The following is an 18,548-nucleotide window of genomic DNA, read 5'->3' on the forward strand; positions in this document are numbered from 1 at the left end:
GGGAAAGGCACCTCGGCTGCACCGCTGGGGAATGGGCCCAGGCGTAGCCCGGCTGCTGGGCCTCAGAGGCCGCCTCGCCCCAGTCAGCCGTGAGGAGCAGCAGCGCTCGCCTGACGGGGTGGGGCCTTCAGAGACGCCCAGTTGCCGGCCTGCGCTGCGCCGGTTGGGCTGGCTCAGTCAGCGGCGGGAAACGGGCCTTGTCCTGGCGGGAAGGACACGTAACGGCAACGTGGTGCCGACTGCGGGGGGGGGGGAGGGAAGAAAAAACGAGCCAGTGGCGCCTCAAAAGCCCAGACCGAAAATTGGCACAAGGCCACCAGAGAGCTCAGTGCTGCTAATTTGGGATGAGAAACATCATGTCCTTCTGCCATAATAAATCCTGGTTGTGAAACTACTGTTTGCCTGATCTGCATCGTGTCCTTGTCTTCCTACTGCCAAGAGTACTAGACACGACCCAAAAAGGCAGAGGGACAGACAGGGATGCAGGGGCAAGGTGAAGAGAGAAGTCTGTTAGTGCAGTGTTACTGATGCACATCTATTTGAAAATACATTAAAAAATCAAACATATCTAAGCTATCAGTCACTTCAGAAAATACTGACATTAAGCCTTTGTTCTAAAAGTAGACAGTAGGACACCATCCCAGGATGGCAGGACTTCAGGAAGTGCAATAGAGACGTCAGAAGAGCTAAATCTGTTTTCAGGTTGCCTTGAAACAATGACTTTAAGTGCCCTCGAATGACCTGAGGTAACGTGAATGCACTTGCTGGCATCTTCTGGAGTATGCAGAGCCGTGACCTAGGGAAACAGAACTCTAAAGTAAAAGGTGGTGAAATACACAGATTGTAACAAACTTCAAACCAAGGTGAAGGTATGCATCAAAAAAAAAGATTGCCAAAAGCTGAACTTCACACGATTCAGTGGACAGAGGTCCAGGCACAGAGATGTTTAGATCTTGGGAATGAACGTGGTCGGTTGTATAAGACGAACCTTCACCCAAGATAAGGAGCTGGCATCAGTAAAGACCTTGATCCAGGTTCTCTATGCTGCACTGGTAGTCGGGAGCAGCAGCACAGTGATCAGTGCTAGCTAGTTCATAAATTTGGTTCCACAAGTCACTGTTATGAGAACACCAGGATGTTCAATGGAAAACTGAGCCATGAGAATCAGGAATACCTTTTTTAAAAAGTTCGTATTAATAAGAAGAAACTTATTTTCCACACCTGATTCCATCTCAGAGCATTTTTCATACAATGTTCAACACTGAAACATAAGTTCAAAAACCAGACCAGGTTTGTATGTTCAGTCTTACATTCTGTTAGAAACAGCTGGAGAAAAAAATACTTCATATTAGGAAAAAAAGAAATTAATCTAATACTTTATCACCAAGCCATTAAGATAATCTGGAAAGTTGTTGTGGAACCATTAGAACAATTATGAAAATCTGCTGATAAAAGTGCAAGGATGTAAGCCTCCAAAGACAGGTTAAATCACTAAAGAGCAACTTCGTCAGGCCTTTGTATTGGTTAGATTGTTGCCTTACATAGCAGCCCTGGCAAGACAGCCAGTTCCAGGCACCACAGTTCACACAAAGGTAAAATAAATAAATGGTTAAATAAGTGTGTTCTGTATGATTCTGCAGGTCCCTAGTGCATCTCTTGGATACTGGCAGCCTAGAAGCAAGCTTCACCACAGAGAGACACCAATAAGCGCATTCCAGCTCGCAGAACTGCTGCAGGTTAATAGACTCTTACAAATCAGGTACAAGGGGAAAGGAAAACACTGTCCCAAGGCAGACGTGCCAATGTGACAAAATTAATGTGGAGCTTCTCATTTCCCTAATGCCTTCAGTAATAACGCCCCTGAGAGAGAAAAGGTTTCAGAGGAGATAGTAACTCGGGTAGGAATCACTCACAGATGAAAATGCAAGGGTGGCCCAAGGGCCCGGCTCCCAGCAGGCAGTAGGAATTTGCCATGGCGATTTCTTTGTTCCCAGCTGCTCCCATTTTACCCAGCAATCTGTTTAATATTAACCTCTACTTCTGAGGCCCGGAGGGGGAAGTACCAGCAGCAAGCTCTCTGGGTCACTGCAGGTAGACAGGACTAGAAAGTCAGCTAATGCTGCAGCAAGCAGAGGAGCGAGTTCTATGCAGGCCCCATAGTTTCCTACAAAAACTATCTCCAGCAGTTCTCTGGGGCTTTCTCTTCTCCCAATCACCTATGCACTGTGGTCCTGTCACCCTAGCCCCTATACCATCATCAGCCATGTATCCCATTCCAGAAACATGCTGGGAACAGCACGGCCAGCCTGCCTCTCAGGAGCTAGCCAGTATCAAACTGGCCCATTCTCTTCCTGGTTTAGCAAGCCTCAGTGGCTTTTCTAGTAGAGCAAAAGATGGGGTTAGCCCTTGAAAATTGCTCATATAAGCTCTTATTTTCATTGTTAGCATGATTATTTTCATATTTCATTCACCCAGAAGACAAATCTAAAAGCCGGGATGTGCACAAGACTGCAGGAGTGCCCTCGGAGTTGCTGCTTGAGCGGCCCTGTTTTGTTTCAGAGACCTACAGGGTCATATTGGAAAGCTGAGCTAGAAATCCAACAGGCTGGTTTTCCCCTTGGTTTGAGGAGAAAAATGGCAAAACAAGCAACACGCTCTTACCCCTGACTTATCTGATACGGCAGACTTAACTGGGTGCCCACTGCATAAGATCATCTTGAGATGATCTTGATCTTTAGAGTTGGAAACTCAGTGACCAGCTTGATTACTAAATCATCTCGTCCTGTAGCATGCCAAAAATGTGATAGCCCAGATAGGTTCCTACAGTACTGCAGTCTTTCCAAATAGATCTAATTGAAAGTAAAATGATGTCATTATAATTTGTGTATATTTTAAAAAAATATAATTTTAGCTACACATTTTCTTTTCAATACATCTAGCTACCCATCCCCCCAGGAAGAAGATACCATTCACAAATCTTCAGCATCCATTTATGGTATCTATCATTCCTGGAGGATGCAATCTATCATTCCTGCAATTAAATTCCCTGCAGACTGCATAGCAGAAGTCAGAGGTGGATTGTCTTTGTAACTTAGCAAGCTTTGTTTGAAGTTTCCTTGAATGTGTTTAGTTGAAAAGATTGGAAGGATGTAGAAAATAAGATGGCATTAATTACTGGCTGAGTTAAACAAAAGTTGCAAGAAACTTCTTTTGAAAGGGACAAGTGGGAAGTGCAGATACTGCTTTAACAACCTATGTTTTACAATTTCTTGATTAATGGATTGCAGTAAAATCAGTTCCCTGACACTGATTACTTCAGCAATACATTAGCAATTACTTTAGCTAGTTTTATGTTATGCATGGAAGCTGCATAGAATCATGTCTGTCTTTTATCCCGTAAATCAATTCCTTCATGGGTAGTCATTTAACTCTGAACTCTGATATTTTCTGCAGAATATAAAATCGAAACATGCGTAATACCAGTGCATTAGATCTCAAAGTATCATGGCTTTTTTATGAGGGGACAAAGATCTATTAAGTTCAAAGTCCTCGTTCAAAGCCACCCTAGAACTGCTAGAATAGATTGTCTTTACAGTAGGAGACTATGATAGTTTTTCTCTGTGAACTCAGCTTGTGTTCTCGGCGTAGCCAGGTGTCTGCATTGTACAGAGTATCGCCACAACTGTCTTTAGACCTACAGCTTTCCTCGCTGGGAAGGCCGAGAGCTGGGTAGAGCTCTTACCCTGAGAAGAAAGAGCTTAACAGCTGCATTTGGCAAAGTTGTGGGGGAGGCATGAATGCAATTCCTCTGCTTTTTAGGAATAAGTACAAAGGGGCTCAGTCTGCAGAGGCATTGTTTTAGTGAGCAATGAATTCACCGATTAAAAACAAAAAATCTAACAGCCAAGGAATGTGAAAAATGAGAAAAGTCTTTTAAAAAGTGAGGGGAAAATCTGGCACCGTGTGAACAAAAATAATCACAGAAGCTTTCCTCGCCCCGTCGTGAAATGGCCCCCTGCACCCCAGGCAGCGAGCAGTTGCAGAGCTCAGCTGCGCCTGTGGTTAATAATAAATGGGCTCTCTCAGCCAGAAGCGCCAGCCTGCGCACCCCCATGCTGCTGCCGGCCCCCCCTCCTCCTGCCTTCTCCCAGGGCTGCCCAGGCACTGCTCCAGTACCCACCCAGCCTCCCTACGTGAGACAGACGCCCAGAGGTAAGAGACAGGCCAGGCCATTGCTCCATGAGGTCAGATGCGCCAGATCGATCACGAGGGGAGGCAAGCAGGGACGCTTTGGAGGAGGGAGGAAAGCCGGTCTATGCTAGAGCTGCCTGAAACTTGCACGAGGAATCTGCAAAGTTTCGTTACAAGGCGAAAGGTCGGACGGGTCTCGCTGCAAAACTTGCCAAGCTTCAAAAGTCTTTCAGCCAGCTCAGGCTGAATGTTGGCTGAGTTTCCAGCGAACATCAGCTAATCCGTGTTGGGTTTCAGGCGGTGACCAGCTGGTTTTTATCCACCGGCCAGCACAGCTTGGGCACTCCTGGCTGTTGTGCTTTAGAGTTTGGGGGGTTGTTAAAATTCAGAGCACAACTCGAGCAGCTCAACCAATCCTTGGCGTAACCTTGTTGGCTTCATGAATTTATTCCAAAGCTGACTTTGCCCTGGAGAGCAAGGGGTGTGTACACAGACACACACAGACACACACAGACACACACAGACACACACAGACACAGACACACACAGACACAGACACAGACACAGACACAGACACAGACACACACACAGACACACACACACACACACACACACACACACACACACACACACACACACACACACACACACACACACACACACACGGAGCGATACCGGAACATTTGCATAAACCGATCAGGCTGCTAGCTGCTGAGCTTACCACTACATAGGCAGAGGTTGTAAGCATGAAGTAAGAGCTTTTGCCACTTTTGTGTCATGACATGATTCCATAAACTTAATTAAGACTTTTGTCTTTAAAAGGATTTGGAAAGTGGAAAAAAGTCTTACAGTTTTGGTCAGGTGTGTATTGCTTCTTATGACAATGTCTGTCTTGATAGCTTGAGATGTCTAGCAGAACCAGTCCCTCTTTTCCTATGTTACACAGTCCAAGCTGTCCTGTATAGCTGAAGCCTTTAGATTTGGGCAAAAAACCCCTCTTCCTGGGTGTAAGATGGTTCTGTATAGCTGTCGTGTCACACACTGTACTGACATCAGAGCCATGTTCTGAACACAGTACTGTATTCTAATTAATTTACCATCTAATTTAACAATAGGTACAAAGGACTGAAGAAAGCAATCCTTTCCTCCTGGTGAAGGGGTGAGGAATAGAAAGGCTGGAGGGATATGGCCAAATGCCCAGGGAAAATATGTGAAGCAGCCAGGCATTGAGTGAAACTGCCCTGAAGCCCAGACCAGGCCAGTCTCTTAACCTTTACAGCTCTCTCCCCCTCTTTCTCTGTTTGGAAATGAATTTAATTAAAGTGAATAGGAGTTGCTAAGAGACCAGAGGAGTTTCTGGAGTTTGTTGCCGGGGCTGAATTGCCACTCTGCTTCCAAGGCTCTGCACTAAGAAGGATGATGTAACGTGAGCCTACATAAAGCAGTCCCGGCTCTAGGGAAAGCTGCTCTTTCCTCCTTGTAGTTGCAGTCTGGTTTACCGTTCTCAGCTCCTTTCTTTATTTTACTGAACTGCTTGTTTCCTCCTAGACACCGGCAAAAACCAGATTCATCTCTTTATAGCATTCCTCTGCCTGCATCCGCCTTGTAGATTTCTCCTTGTGATCTTTCAGGTTGGAGGTGGCAGCGGCTGAGCCTGCCATTTGTGATGAGCAAGTAGCTTTGGAAATTAAAAGGTTGTCTACTTCTAAACTCTCTCTAGTTCATTACTCCTCATCCTTTCGTCTGCTCCACCACAATTTCAGTTTAGCACTGACTGGGCCAGGTGAAATCTTCCAACTCCATTTCTGCAGCTTAACGTTTTGCTTTGACACCCTGGCTCATGCTTGAAACACCAGGAGTCTCCAGGCAATCTCCTGGGCAAAGGTTGTTTACCTTCCAAGATCAAGGCAAGAGATGATGTGTTTAGCTTCACAGGGTCACATCATTGCTAAAATACTACTTTCATTTTTACCTGACTTTTGTTAACTCAGGACCATCCACGTGCACAAGATGATTAGGAAGATAACCTATAGCCTGGGAAGACATGTGTCTGCTGTGGCGTGTGGGACCACCCAGGTGAGAAGATTTCTGCATGGTGAGTAGTGTATTCTGAAACAGCTCCTGGGTGGAAAACATTTTCCTAATCTGAATGCAGCAGGGATCTTGCTGGCAGTGTACTGGCAACGTACTGGCAGCAAAGCAAAGAGCAACAATAGTCTTGATGCATGAAAGTCTTATAATATATTGAGTTACTATGGTATCCTTGGTGTTTCCACTCTTTTAAAACCTATTCTGTGGGCATTGTTGCAGGGCTTAGTTTGTTCACAGTAATGTTAATTTAAAGTAATGTTACTGGAGCCAATGACTACATAGCTGCAAAAATGGTGGCAGCGGAACACTCAGTGATGATGATGAGGATTATTATTCATATTAATAGTAGAGATATTTTGCAGATATTTCACTTACATAAAACACAGCTTTAGTCTTCATGAAGTTATTTGTGAATTCACCCCAAAGAACAGCTGAAGAGGGAGATAAATTTATTGTGATGATGACATTTTGCCTTTTATAAAACAGCTCTGTAGTTACTGCAAATACCCACACAAATAATTCACTTTTCTGTGTTTATTCCCAGGTGCTTATGTCAGGATTCAGCCCTCCGTACAGGAAGCCCTGATGGAGGGGAGACCAGTCGTAGCCTTGGAAAGCACCATCATTACACATGGCATGGCCTATCCTCAGAATCTGAGGTGGTGGATTTTGATGTTCCTCGTTCAATAAAGTTGTAAGAACGAGGCATATAACTGGTGGATCGGTATCAGTATTCTTGGTCAAGCCAAAATCCTTGTAAGAGCAAATGGAAATGTCAGGTTGCTAGGCATGCAGAATATGAGCTCTGGTGTAAAACAATTGTATTTGGACTTCTAAGGACACATATGGAGTACCTATTTATCTCCTTATCCAACACCTTAAATTTCTGGCTTCCTTTAAAATGTGGCAGCAGGTAATGTCATCACTTGCTCTGAGAGAGCGCTACCAGCCTTTTCAGCTGCGTAGTTTGTACAGACATTGAAAACACTCTGCAGTTTCTTTTGGTATATCTTTTGTAATACAAAAAGGATCGGAACACAATAGTGAAATCTGTTCCTTAGTGCTGCTCAGAGCAGCTACTGTGAGAGCTGCTGGTCCCTCTTGCTGCCTTCTGTACCCTGCATAGAACACCCCCACCCCCCCCTTTATTTATTGATGTTCGGTAGACTTGTGTTTCATTGAGTTACAGTGCCAGAAATCACTGCACTCTCCCCTCCATCCTTGCTTCCAGAAAGCACAGGCAGGTTTTGGTATTGATTTTCCATCTTGCTTTTTACCTGGCCATTATTCTGCCTGACATGCTGTCTTAGAATGAAGCTTTAAAAACTCGGTTTTGGGGAGGAGGTAGTTTCAGTAGTTAAAGATTGCCTAGCATATGTACAGATAGCTCAGAAAGGGAGAAGAAGCTGCTCTTGAAAAGAATAGTGTATGAATGATCAAGTATAAAACCTGTGAAGCTTAGAAAGACCTGGTCTGCAGCCCTAGGTTATCCTCAGGCTGCAGCTTTTTGACATGGTTGTTACTCTATATCTAACTGCCTGTATTGTGAAAAATACGTCCTGGTCATTTGAGCAGGGCTTGAATTACCTAGGGTTTCTGTGAAGGTCTATGATCTCAGAGAAGTAACGGGTAATAGATACAGACAGGTCCTATTTTGAGAATATCCCTATTTTCAGTAGTCTATTGTACAACCAGATTTGCCTGTAAACCAAGTGATTTTTCTCAAAAATGAAGCACAGACCTTGGACATTGCTGTCCCGAAAACGGGAACGCTGCACTTAGGCAAATTCAAGTGCAAAGACTTCTGCCATTAGGAAGATACAGAAGAGGAACTGGACTTAGCTGAAATCACAAGAATTGTATAAAACTGGAAACTGGGATTGATGGCCATCAAACATGGCAGTTTTCTTGTCTGATTGTTTGCCTCACTAATTTTGCGATTGTTGTCTTGTTTATCTTATTCTAGTATGGCCAGAGAGGTGGAAGAAATTGTAACAACAAATGGAGCAGTGCCAGCCACTGTAGGTATTTTAAGGGGACGAATCCATGTGGGACTCACAGACGAGGAACTTGAATTCTTGGCAAGCAGTGAAAATGTAGTTAAAGTGTCTCGGAGAGATCTACCTTTTGTCCTCAGTCAGGTATGGTATGCAGACTTTCTATTGCGGTGTTTTCTATACAGCAATAGTATAGTGTTCTCCAGCTTCAAGCCAGGCAGCTTTGAAATCTCTTGAAAATATAATGTGAAGTGGTATCTTAATGGTAAGCTCAAACATGGTCCTACCTAGAGTCAAAATACAACAGAGTAAGGGAATAGCAGCCATGAAATAGGGCTCCTGAAAAATCATTCTGGATTGGCTGGCAAGCCATGAGCACTTGGCTAAGAATATTCTTATTGGCATGATAAGGCATCATCATGTTACATGTAAACTATGTGACACACAGGCCATCCTGAGCTTAAGGTAACAGCTTAAGGTGACACTAGCTGCCCATGAAGCCTTCTGGTTGGAAAGCCCTGGAGAACAAAGGCCTTTTCTGTCATCAGGGCAAGAACGGCTTACGTAGCAGGGACAATGATTCCTCTGCATTTTTGCCCAATAGAATATTTGTGTCAGAATTTCACTTGTCAGCTAGTGACAGCAGGCTGTTGTGACATTGCTGCGTGTCAGACCACAACCATAGCTGCCCACATGTGGTATTCTCTGTGTCACCCTGGGTGCTGACTGTGACTGGTTGTCTGTCCCCTGACAGGGCTTGTCCGGTGGCACTACCGTGTCCGGAACAATGATTGCCGCACACAAAGCAGGAATCCCCGTGTTTGTGACGGGTGGCATAGGAGGTGTCCATCGGGGAGGAGAGGACAGTAAGAAAACAAATACATTCTACTTTTCTCTATGTTGCTACTGTTTTATTTAATTCCATCTTTTTCTTTTTTCCCAGTCTGTCCTACAGTAACTGTCTGTTCAGAAGAGTAAAGTTATCATTCTTCTTGACCGTACTATGGTTGTTTTCTCCCCAGTGTCTCCTTTCCAGAAGCTTCAAAATATTCCTCTTGAGCACTGGCCAGTTGTTAAGAGGGTGGAAGTTTCTCTTTATCCTTTGCTTACACGGGGTTATATGGAGATTGTTTGCTGGTGCAACAGGAGCTGATTGTACCTCTCCCACTTTGTAATGGCTGGATAACCCGATATTGGCTACCGAGCACAGTGTTGTTATAGACTGTCTCTCAGCTGAGGAGAAGGAGAGTCTCATGACAAAAGAGACTTAGGCCATGGTCCGTGTTAGAGGTGCGTGCTCCTCTCTGGAAAACGGCCCAGCCTTGGCAGTGTAGTTTGTGACCTTTAAGTACATTTTCTCTTCTTAGCCATATAGATTCCAGGCATAGTGTAAGTGCACTGCCCTGCTGGATGCCATCCCTTTCAGTTGTGATGTAAATTCCAGACCAGGCAGCCTCCTGAGGTCAGCAAAGCTCCTGTGGTGCTTTTTTTGCCAGTTACGTCAATACCAAAATCAAAATCTACTTAAACTCTATTCCATCTCCTTGAACTTTGTCCTTGCTGCATAACACTTTCTTCTTTCTTTTCTACCAAATTTTTGCATGCTGTTTATCAATGTGATCAAAGAGCCGAGAGATACAGTGCAAGGCTGCACCTCTGCCCTAAGCCATTTGACTTATTTTTGTTAATATCTCTTTCAATCTCAACACCTAAAGGCACGATCTAAACCTGTAATATTTGTTTGTGGATCTAAGTGGTTACAAAAGCAGGCGGTGGCATCCCAGGCAGCTATGGCGTTTTAAGAGGGCAGATCACATCAGCTTGGAGTACAACACAATCACCAACACAATGGCTGCTTGTCCCTTGACAGCTCTGGATGTGAGTGCTGACTTGACAGAGCTAGGACGAACTCCGGTTGCTGTTGTATCTGCAGGAGTCAAGTCTATCCTTGATATTGGCAGGACACTGGAATATCTGGTAGGTAGCATGGGCTCCTGAGCCTGAAAGCAGATAATGTTGTACTTTGTGTACAGAATGCCCAATGGTGTTGGGGTAGGTATTAAGCCTAAGATTTTTAGAAATTACTATTGAGAGGATGTGAAGCCATATGTACAGTTCTCTGGTCCTGGAGCTATACAAGCACGGGGCTGCTCCCTAACATAAATCTATCCACAGCCAAGGGGCTCTTTCAGCAGCTGTTCCAACTGCGGCCAAAGGCAGCGCTATCCATACCCTCTTCCTTTGGCCTTGGACTTGCTTTTCTGGGACAAGGCTCCAGAATTGCTGGATCAGGCAAGCTAGATCCATCAAACACTAAAATAAAATCAGGATTAAAATGGGAATCAAGATGATTTTCAGTAGAGTCACTTTTTAAGGTTTACTATGTTGGAAACTACCAGGGCCAGCACTTCAGGTGACAGCCAACATCAATACTTCTCAATCACAAACACAACTCATTTGTATTCCTGTCAGCTCATGACATATCTTCAGATCCCAGGTTGTTACCTTGGACTCAGTACTGCGCTAATGACAGCTGCATGGCTTTTGATCAGCTCTGAGCACAAGCAGAGGACGTGTGCGTCTCCTGTGTCTCAGTAAGCCAGATTCTGTCTAACCAGTTACAATGTCTGGCTCTTTGCTTTGAAAAGTGTTGGTGATGGAACAGAATAGAATGGGATGTATAAAAATAACCAAACCCTGTGCTAAAGGCCGTTTCTAGCTGGTTAGAAGGAAAAAGTCCCATTCTTTTGGTGGGTCCCCTTTCCCTCCACTGATTACCTGCTTGTCTCGCCTCCACTGCTGCAGGAGACTCAGGGAGTCTGCGTGGCTGCCTTTGGAGAGTCAAGGGAATTCCCAGCCTTCTTCTCACGCCAGAGCGGCTTCCAGGCACCATATCATGTCCGGGATGAAGAGGAGGCAGCTGAACTCATTGGTGTGTTTCAGAAGGGAAAGGCCCATGTAGGACCCTGGAAAAGAGGGACACAAAAATCACCTCGGATGAGGCCCTCTGTTTTTTAACTTTGGAAAACAGTTTGTCCTGAAAAACAAGCCATCGCACCTCCCCCATTCCTGCTTCAGTGCCTAGAAATTAAAGTAGCAAGGAAGTTCAGCCTTTACAGCAAGTTTTTTAGCTAGCTGCAGCCACCTTGGCATGCTTATACACATTTTGTTCACACCGGTGAAGTGGAGGGAACACTTATATTAATGTGTTTACAAAAACAGCTTCTGGGCCTTCAGAAGTGGAATCAGTTTTCTTTAAAAAAAAAAAATTCTTTGCCCCTTTTATTGTACAGGCAGACTCAAAATAAATAGGCAGATGTAAATTGATTGGTAGCTGGAACAGACCCTGTCCTTGGGTCAGCTAAGAACCCACAGCTCCAGCGCTGTGGGTTCCTTCACCCCACGCCCACTCTCATCTATCCTTTTCCTTCAGCATTTAGTTTATCCAAGAACTGCTAACAATCTTCCTGTCCTCTCCCAGCCGGCGCTATGGGGCTAGGCCTGAGCAGCGGGGTGCTGATAGCAGTGCCCTGTCCCCAGGAGCAAGCTGTCTCAGGCCAGGTCATCGAAGAGGCCATCCAGCAAGCTCTCAGCGAAGCCAGGTGAGAAGCAACCTAAGCCCTATCCTTTGCTCACCCACTGGTCTTGGGGAAGTAAACGACTTCAGGGATGCTGCTGCAGGGGCTGTAGCACAGCTTAACCTTGGGCACGGGTGAGCCCACAACATGCTTTCCACTGTAGTTTTATCTTACCTGAAGCTTGTTGACAGGACATTTTATGGGATGTGGTTATGGAGATAAAGTATCTGCTAGCAGCAGTGCTTATCCTCTGATGCTGTTTCAGATCAGCCATAGAATCATAGAATTGTTTAGGTTGGAAAAGACCTTTAAGATCATCGAGTCCAACTGTTAACCTAACACTGCCAAGTCCACCACTAAACCATGTCCCTAAGCACCACATCTACACGTCTTTTAAATACCTCCAGGGATGGTGACTCAACCACTTCCCTGGGCAGCCTGTTCCAATGCTTGACAACCCCTTTGGTGAAGAAATTTCTCCTAATATCCAAGCTAAACCTCCCCTGGCGCAACTTGAGGCCATTTCCTCTCATCCTATCACTTGTTACCTGGGAGAACAGACCGACCCCCACCTCACTACAACCTCCTTTCAGGTAGTTGTGGAGAGCCATAAGGTCTCCCCTCAGCCTCCTTTTCTCCAGGCTAAACAACCCCAGTTCCCTCAGCTGCTCCTCATAAGACTTGTGCTCCAGACCCTTCACCAGCCTCGTTGCCCTTCTCTGGACACGCTCCAGCACCTCAATGTCTCTCTTGTAGTGAGAGGCCCAAAACTGAACATGGTATTCAAGGTGCGACCTCACCAGTGCCGAGTACATGGGGAGAATCACTTCCCTAGTCCTGCTGGCCACACTTTTTCTCATACAAGCCAGGATGCTGTTGGCTTTCTTGGCCACCTGGGCACACTGCTGGCTCATATTCAGCCAGCTGTCAACCAGCACCCCCAGGTCATTCTCCACCAGGCAGCTTTCCAGCCACGCTTCCCCAAGCCTGCAGCGTTGCATGGGGTTGTTGTGACCCAAGTGCAGGACCTTGCACTTGGCCTTGTTGAACCTCATACAGTTGGCCGTGACCCATTGATCCGGCCTGTCCCGACCCCTCTGTAGAGCCTTCCTACCCTCAAGCAGATCAACACTCCCACCCAACTTGGTGTTGTCTGCAAACTTACTGAGGGTGCACTCGATCCCCTCGTCCAGATCATTGATAGATATCATTCATAGGTATTAAACAGAACTGGCCTTCTCATCTGGAGGCATTTTCTTTACATTTGCAGGTCCAAAGGGATCACAGGCAAAGAACTGACCCCTTTTATGTTACAGAAGATCAATGAATTAACTGATGGGAAATCGCTGGACTCCAGTATCCTTTTACTGAATGGGGGAAAAAAAAAGTACTCCAGTTTACTTCGTATCTTTTCTGATAATGCTTGCTGGAAAACACTGTCACTTTATTGACAGTCTAGCAAGGGGTAAACACTTCAGTAACTGCAAACAGATGAGAGCTTAGAGACTGCATCCTGCTTTTTCAGGAGCACCCTGACTGTCCTCATCCACTTTTGCATTAAAAATTGGAGGCCAGCACAGACAGCAGGTGGTCCAGAGCCCAAAGAGATCCCTCACATCTGATCCCTGAGCTTGCCTGCTCCATGATGGAGTCTCCGGACACTGTTGCCCATGGTGGGGTTGCACACTGGAAGATGCCTGGGCTTCATAGAACACTGCGTTGTACATCACACCACCTTATCCAACTCTTCATGCGGGTGCAGAGTAAGAGAAACTTAGAAGGAAAATACCCCTGGGTGAGCAGCAATCCTCTTGCACAGGCAAGAAAAAGGCAGATCTACTGGCTGGGATGCTGACATAGGATCTGGGAGAGCCAGGTTCATGTCCAGGCCCTGCTGCCAGCCCTCTAGAAGACCTCATAGCTGGTCAGTCAGGTCAGATTGGTAAAGGCTTTTTTTGGATATTAGAGCTGCATGCAGCCAGAAAGTGGGGCTTTCAAAGCTTCTGATACTCTGCTCCCAGTGAAATTGATAAAAAAATGGGCTTAGAGAGACTTGGCAAAAATCTCGTTAGGCATCTAGTTCTGGAAAAGCTGGCCAAGATCCTCAGAGGTTTTTTTAGGCTCTCAGCTCCAGTTTAAGTACTTCACCATCTCTTTTCTCTGTGAAGCCTTTGCTTCTCTTCCCTATCTGTCAAATGGAGATGACAGGTTTCCTCTCCATGGACACAGGGGGAGGAAGATGAAAAAATTTAAAAATTCAGGGTGTTCATGCAGTATTGTAACCCAGCATATGTGCCCCCAAAGAATTATGGTATAGGGGGATCAAATCTATCAAGTCTCACAGCATGTATTTTCTGCTTTCTCCCTCTAGGCAGTTCCTACATAGGCTTCTGACAGGTTGATCTTGCTGGTATTTTTTCTTTTCCTCAAAGAAATGCCAAACAGACCTTGCTCTGATCCAGAACAATGCCAGAGTGGGCAGCTGCATTGCAGTGGCCCTGAGCAAACTACAGAAAGCCAGAAGGAAGAGGAATGTGCCTCGGCGAGAGGACACAACCCCACCTCAGCCAGTGAGTCCCCTGCTGCCCTCCATATAATGCCTCTCTGCTGACAGCACAGGATAAATTTATATCTATTCCCAAAAGTAAAAGGTGACTCAGCCAGAGACCGATCTTTCTGCTTCACACTGGCAGACATTCTCTCTTTAGTATGTTTTATTCTTCTCAGATAAATATCCTCTCCTCCTCCTCCCCACATTTACAGGGAATAAACACTGACAGTGACCTAATCCCATTAAGTCTTAGACCATCAAATCCATTAAAACTTTAATCACCTTTTATTGTGCCCTTACGTACAACTTCAACTGTATTGCTGTCAGTGCCAGGGAACTTGTGACTACAGGAGTAGACCTGGAAGAGGGTGGGTGGAGATATTTTGAGCTGCTGAGCCATGTGTGTTTTATAAATATCTCTTTTTGTTGGCCTCCTGCTCCTGATTGCCAAATTACAAGAGGTGCAGCATATCCCAAATGAGATACATTATAACCCTAATACTCTATTCACTATCTTGGATTTTGTGTGTGCCCCATAATTTACAGGAAATCTATTTTAGGTAGTCTTCAGAGAGCTGAAAAATTTTTAAAAACCCATTTGCAATAGGATTTGTCAACATAAAAGAGGGCAGTGACTCCAGAGGCAATAACCCAGCATTTGATGGAATGAGAAAAAACAGCTATATGTCCCCAAAGAATCTGGAAACTTCCTGTTTGTGGAGCTGTACTGCTTTTTCTGGCTCTGTAGGAGAAGACAACAGTGATTTGTAAAGTGTCACTGGGTATGGCAATTTCTCCTGGGAGCTTGCAAGAAATGACTGCATTTTTCTGCCCACTTTTTCCCATTTTCTTTGCTTTTTTACAGCAGTGCTTGAATGTTTCTGAGGTTTGGTATGTCAAAAATTGTCCCAAGAGAGATGGCTTCAAGGGCACTGACATGACCAGACCCATGCAGCTTCTTATGTTACTATATCACCACACGTAGAAATCACCAGCACCCGTATGTGTACACAGTAACATCCCACCTGCCATGCTGGGGCTGGCTATGAGCAGGCATAATTCAGAAAGCAACATATAGAAGAGATTTCCATTCTTTCTGATTGGGATTGTACAGACCTGTGTCTACCCATCCAAAATAAGCACAGGCCTTCACACTGTAAATTAGATAGCTTTCAAGAGGGTGGGGAAAGTGACTAGGAAAAGCAAAGAAGACTTGGAAACTTTTCTCTCAAGTCCTTCCAACCACTTTTTACCTCTTTCTTCCCTCTTAAAGGTGGTGATTGGAGGTATCAACGTTGACTTTATAGCCAAGGCGCAGAACCCTGTCATCCTGGTACTGTATCTTTAGCAGCTTTGTTAGCACCACTGCTATTTCCAGCTACTTTTACAGGAGTGCCAAGCCAAAGTGGGGGGCAGTGGGAAGGTGGTATCCATGCACAATATCTACATGTCTATATGCACACACATGCACAAACTTGGGAGGTGTAGTGCTGCATATTTGGTGTGTTGCCTAGGTGGGCAATGGGGTGATACATACTGACCTACTCTTCCTGTGAGTCACTAACCCTACCACTCAAGACAGGGACAGAGCAATGTATCATCCTTGCAATGTCCATATATGACTCTGGCCTCTACATCTATGTTAAGATGCCTTGGGGCTATTCTCTGATGCCATAAGCCCAAAGAGCTCTTTTAGCAGAAGAGCTGCCCAGGACACTCTTGAACCACGTATGCAAAGAGCTAGAAGCAATGGTTGAAGACCCTCACTGTGCTAGGACAACCTCTAATTCAAGGACAGGCCCTATAGGGAGGAAATCCCCAGGTAAGAGCCAGCTCTAGCTGCCCGAGACTGTCTTAGTTATGGAAAGTGGCATGAACAGGAGCAAGAGTCTCCATGCAGAGTACCCACAGCGGTAAGAAACCTTTGAGAAAAGCAGTAGTGACACAGTTACAGCTAAACAAGAAAGCCAACTTTCTCAGTCACAAAGAGTTTGAGTCACCCAAAAAAAAAAAAAAAAGAGAGAGAGAAAAAGATTGCTTTAAAAACATAGAACATTTTACATGTCACCAGACCCTCTCCCTTTCAATTTGGTTTGACCAAGAAACAACCAAGAAGCTAAAGTGGAACAGACCTGGGACTTCCCCATGCAAATGACAGCCATTTGCATGGCTTATACAATTTTTGTTGAGCTATATATGAAGTACTACAGATTGAGGTGGTGAAACTTGCTCAGAAGTTGTTTGGTGTCTCAAATTGCTCTATGCTGATTGCTGAGGCAGGAAACTCCTCAGCAATTGCCCTGTCAGATGGGGCAATCTGTGAAGACCTCTCAGTCAGGTAGGCAAAGACATGCTAGGGAAGCTGTCCTTAAGGAACTTGGCTATTTGATGATACAGAGGCAGAGGCCAAGCAGTATTATAATGGTCAAGAGTGACACATGCTGTAGCATCAGCTATGAAGGCTTGCAAAACCAAAAGTTCAACTGCTTCAGCTGTGATCTAACTGATAACATACATACCCCACACTGAGCTATCAGGGCAAGGAACTAAGCTATGTCCAAGGGTGGGCAGCCACTCCTTGGCATGTCAGATGTGAGTGCAGATCCCCGGACCACCCATGGCACGGTGAGGGGCCAAGGGCAGCTATAGACCCCACTGGGAACAGGTGACAGGGGAAAAGGAAAAAGGAGATTTTTAATGTTGCATGAAAAAGTGAGGCATTAGCTGCCCTTCTGTATAGCAGCGAGCCCTAGAGCTGATGGCCCATCATGGCAACTACCCAAATGCCAAGCTGCAGGAGGGTTCGGGAACTGACAGCCAAAACATTCCTACTGACAGCTGCTGTGATTAGGCACGAGGAAAAGGCACCCCCAACAGCACTACTTTGTTTTGGCTTTTAAAGACAGATTTTTTCAAAGGGCTCAGCACCCAGCAGGCCCCACCCTTATGCATGTTGGTTTTGTTGCAGAGCACTGGGGTACCACTCACACCTCATGCTGTCCCAGTTAGCAAGAAAGCAGCTGTATTCTGTCCTGATTGTAATTCCCACATGGCTTTCAAGGCTATCCATAAGCAAAGTGCTTTATAAGTAACTATCTGACCTGCAGAGAAGGATGCACAGTCTTGCTCAGAGAAAGGTGCTGAAGAAGCATTATGGTTATAACTCTCAGGATACCCAGAAGTTGAGCAGAGTCTCATTTTTACATTATGAATTCAAACCTCTTAGGACATGGAAGAAGGTCCCAGAGACTCTCTCAATTCTCTGAAACATTGCCAGAAAGCATCATCCCAGTCTTATTTCGAATCACCTCAGCAAGCCCATTTTCATCTTAAGTTCTTTCATCTCAGCCAGCCCCACCTGAACACAACATAGAAGAGAGACCCAAGTACTGCTCAGCCTTGGAGTTACCAGCTGAGCTAGCAAGGCATGATGAGAGCCAGTCATTTATTTTTCTTCAAAAGCAGGCTGCTAGTTTCTCTCTCACTGCACCCACTTGCTACTTTAAAGAGAGATTTAGCATCTTCATTTCTTTTAGGCCCTATGAGGTTGTACAACAGCAGAGGTCACCCACAGCTAGATCCCTGAGTGGGAGGCTGGTACATCTGCTGTTGGGGCAAGGCTTGGCATAAAAAACCTGAAACGCTGCCTTTGGGATGTGCAGGGGACTAAAAGAGAAGATCAGCATGCCAGACAATAAAAGGAGCTCATGAGTATTTTCAGCATTCCTGCATCCGTTTTGAAAAACAGTTAGTGGAACTGCATAAAATAGAGTTTGTGCTCATTACTGACAGCAGTTAGTACCCTCTTTTAATATTGAAATAGGGGCCAGTGTTCACAGCCATGTTGTTTCACTTGCCTAAACAAGAATCCTTGCTTTTTACTTTGGAGTAGGGTTTTGGGTTTGTGGTTTGCTTCCCTCCCCCCCCTTGGCTGCCTCTATTATGGCTAGTGAGCTTGAGAGTTAAAATAGCTAAGCTCAATGCTTTTGAAATCTGCAACACTCAACAGGAGACAGTTGCAGATGGAAATATCCTCATTCCTGGCAGTACCAGTGGCAATTCCCAGGGAGCACGAGCAAACGTAATGGAGGGGCATTTGGGTTAATGAGGAGTAACAAGTAGTGGGAAGATGGACAGAGG

At 45.3% G+C, this 18,548-nt stretch overlaps 1 protein-coding gene across 1 annotated transcript in view; it reads left to right on the plus strand.

Annotated features, from left to right (window-relative positions):
- Positions 1–18,548, plus strand: part of LOC140656375 (uncharacterized) — a 30,499-nt gene that overhangs the window by 273 nt on the left and 11,678 nt on the right. The window contains exons 2-13 of the mRNA XM_072872015.1: positions 703–869; positions 1,641–1,759; positions 6,183–6,286; positions 6,827–6,941; positions 8,249–8,423; positions 9,034–9,145; positions 10,150–10,256; positions 11,085–11,211; positions 11,761–11,881; positions 13,128–13,213; positions 14,303–14,427; positions 15,682–15,741. Coding sequence (XP_072728116.1) covers positions 6,202–6,286; positions 6,827–6,941; positions 8,249–8,423; positions 9,034–9,145; positions 10,150–10,256; positions 11,085–11,211; positions 11,761–11,881; positions 13,128–13,213; positions 14,303–14,427; positions 15,682–15,741 — 1,113 coding nt within the window. The 5' untranslated portion in view covers positions 703–869; positions 1,641–1,759; positions 6,183–6,201. The remainder of the gene's footprint in view (positions 1–702; positions 870–1,640; positions 1,760–6,182; positions 6,287–6,826; positions 6,942–8,248; positions 8,424–9,033; positions 9,146–10,149; positions 10,257–11,084; positions 11,212–11,760; positions 11,882–13,127; positions 13,214–14,302; positions 14,428–15,681; positions 15,742–18,548) is intronic.

This window comes from Ciconia boyciana, chromosome 1 (genome assembly GCF_034638445.1).
Source record: "Ciconia boyciana chromosome 1, ASM3463844v1, whole genome shotgun sequence".
NCBI classification, from domain to species: Eukaryota; Metazoa; Chordata; class Aves; order Ciconiiformes; family Ciconiidae; genus Ciconia; species Ciconia boyciana.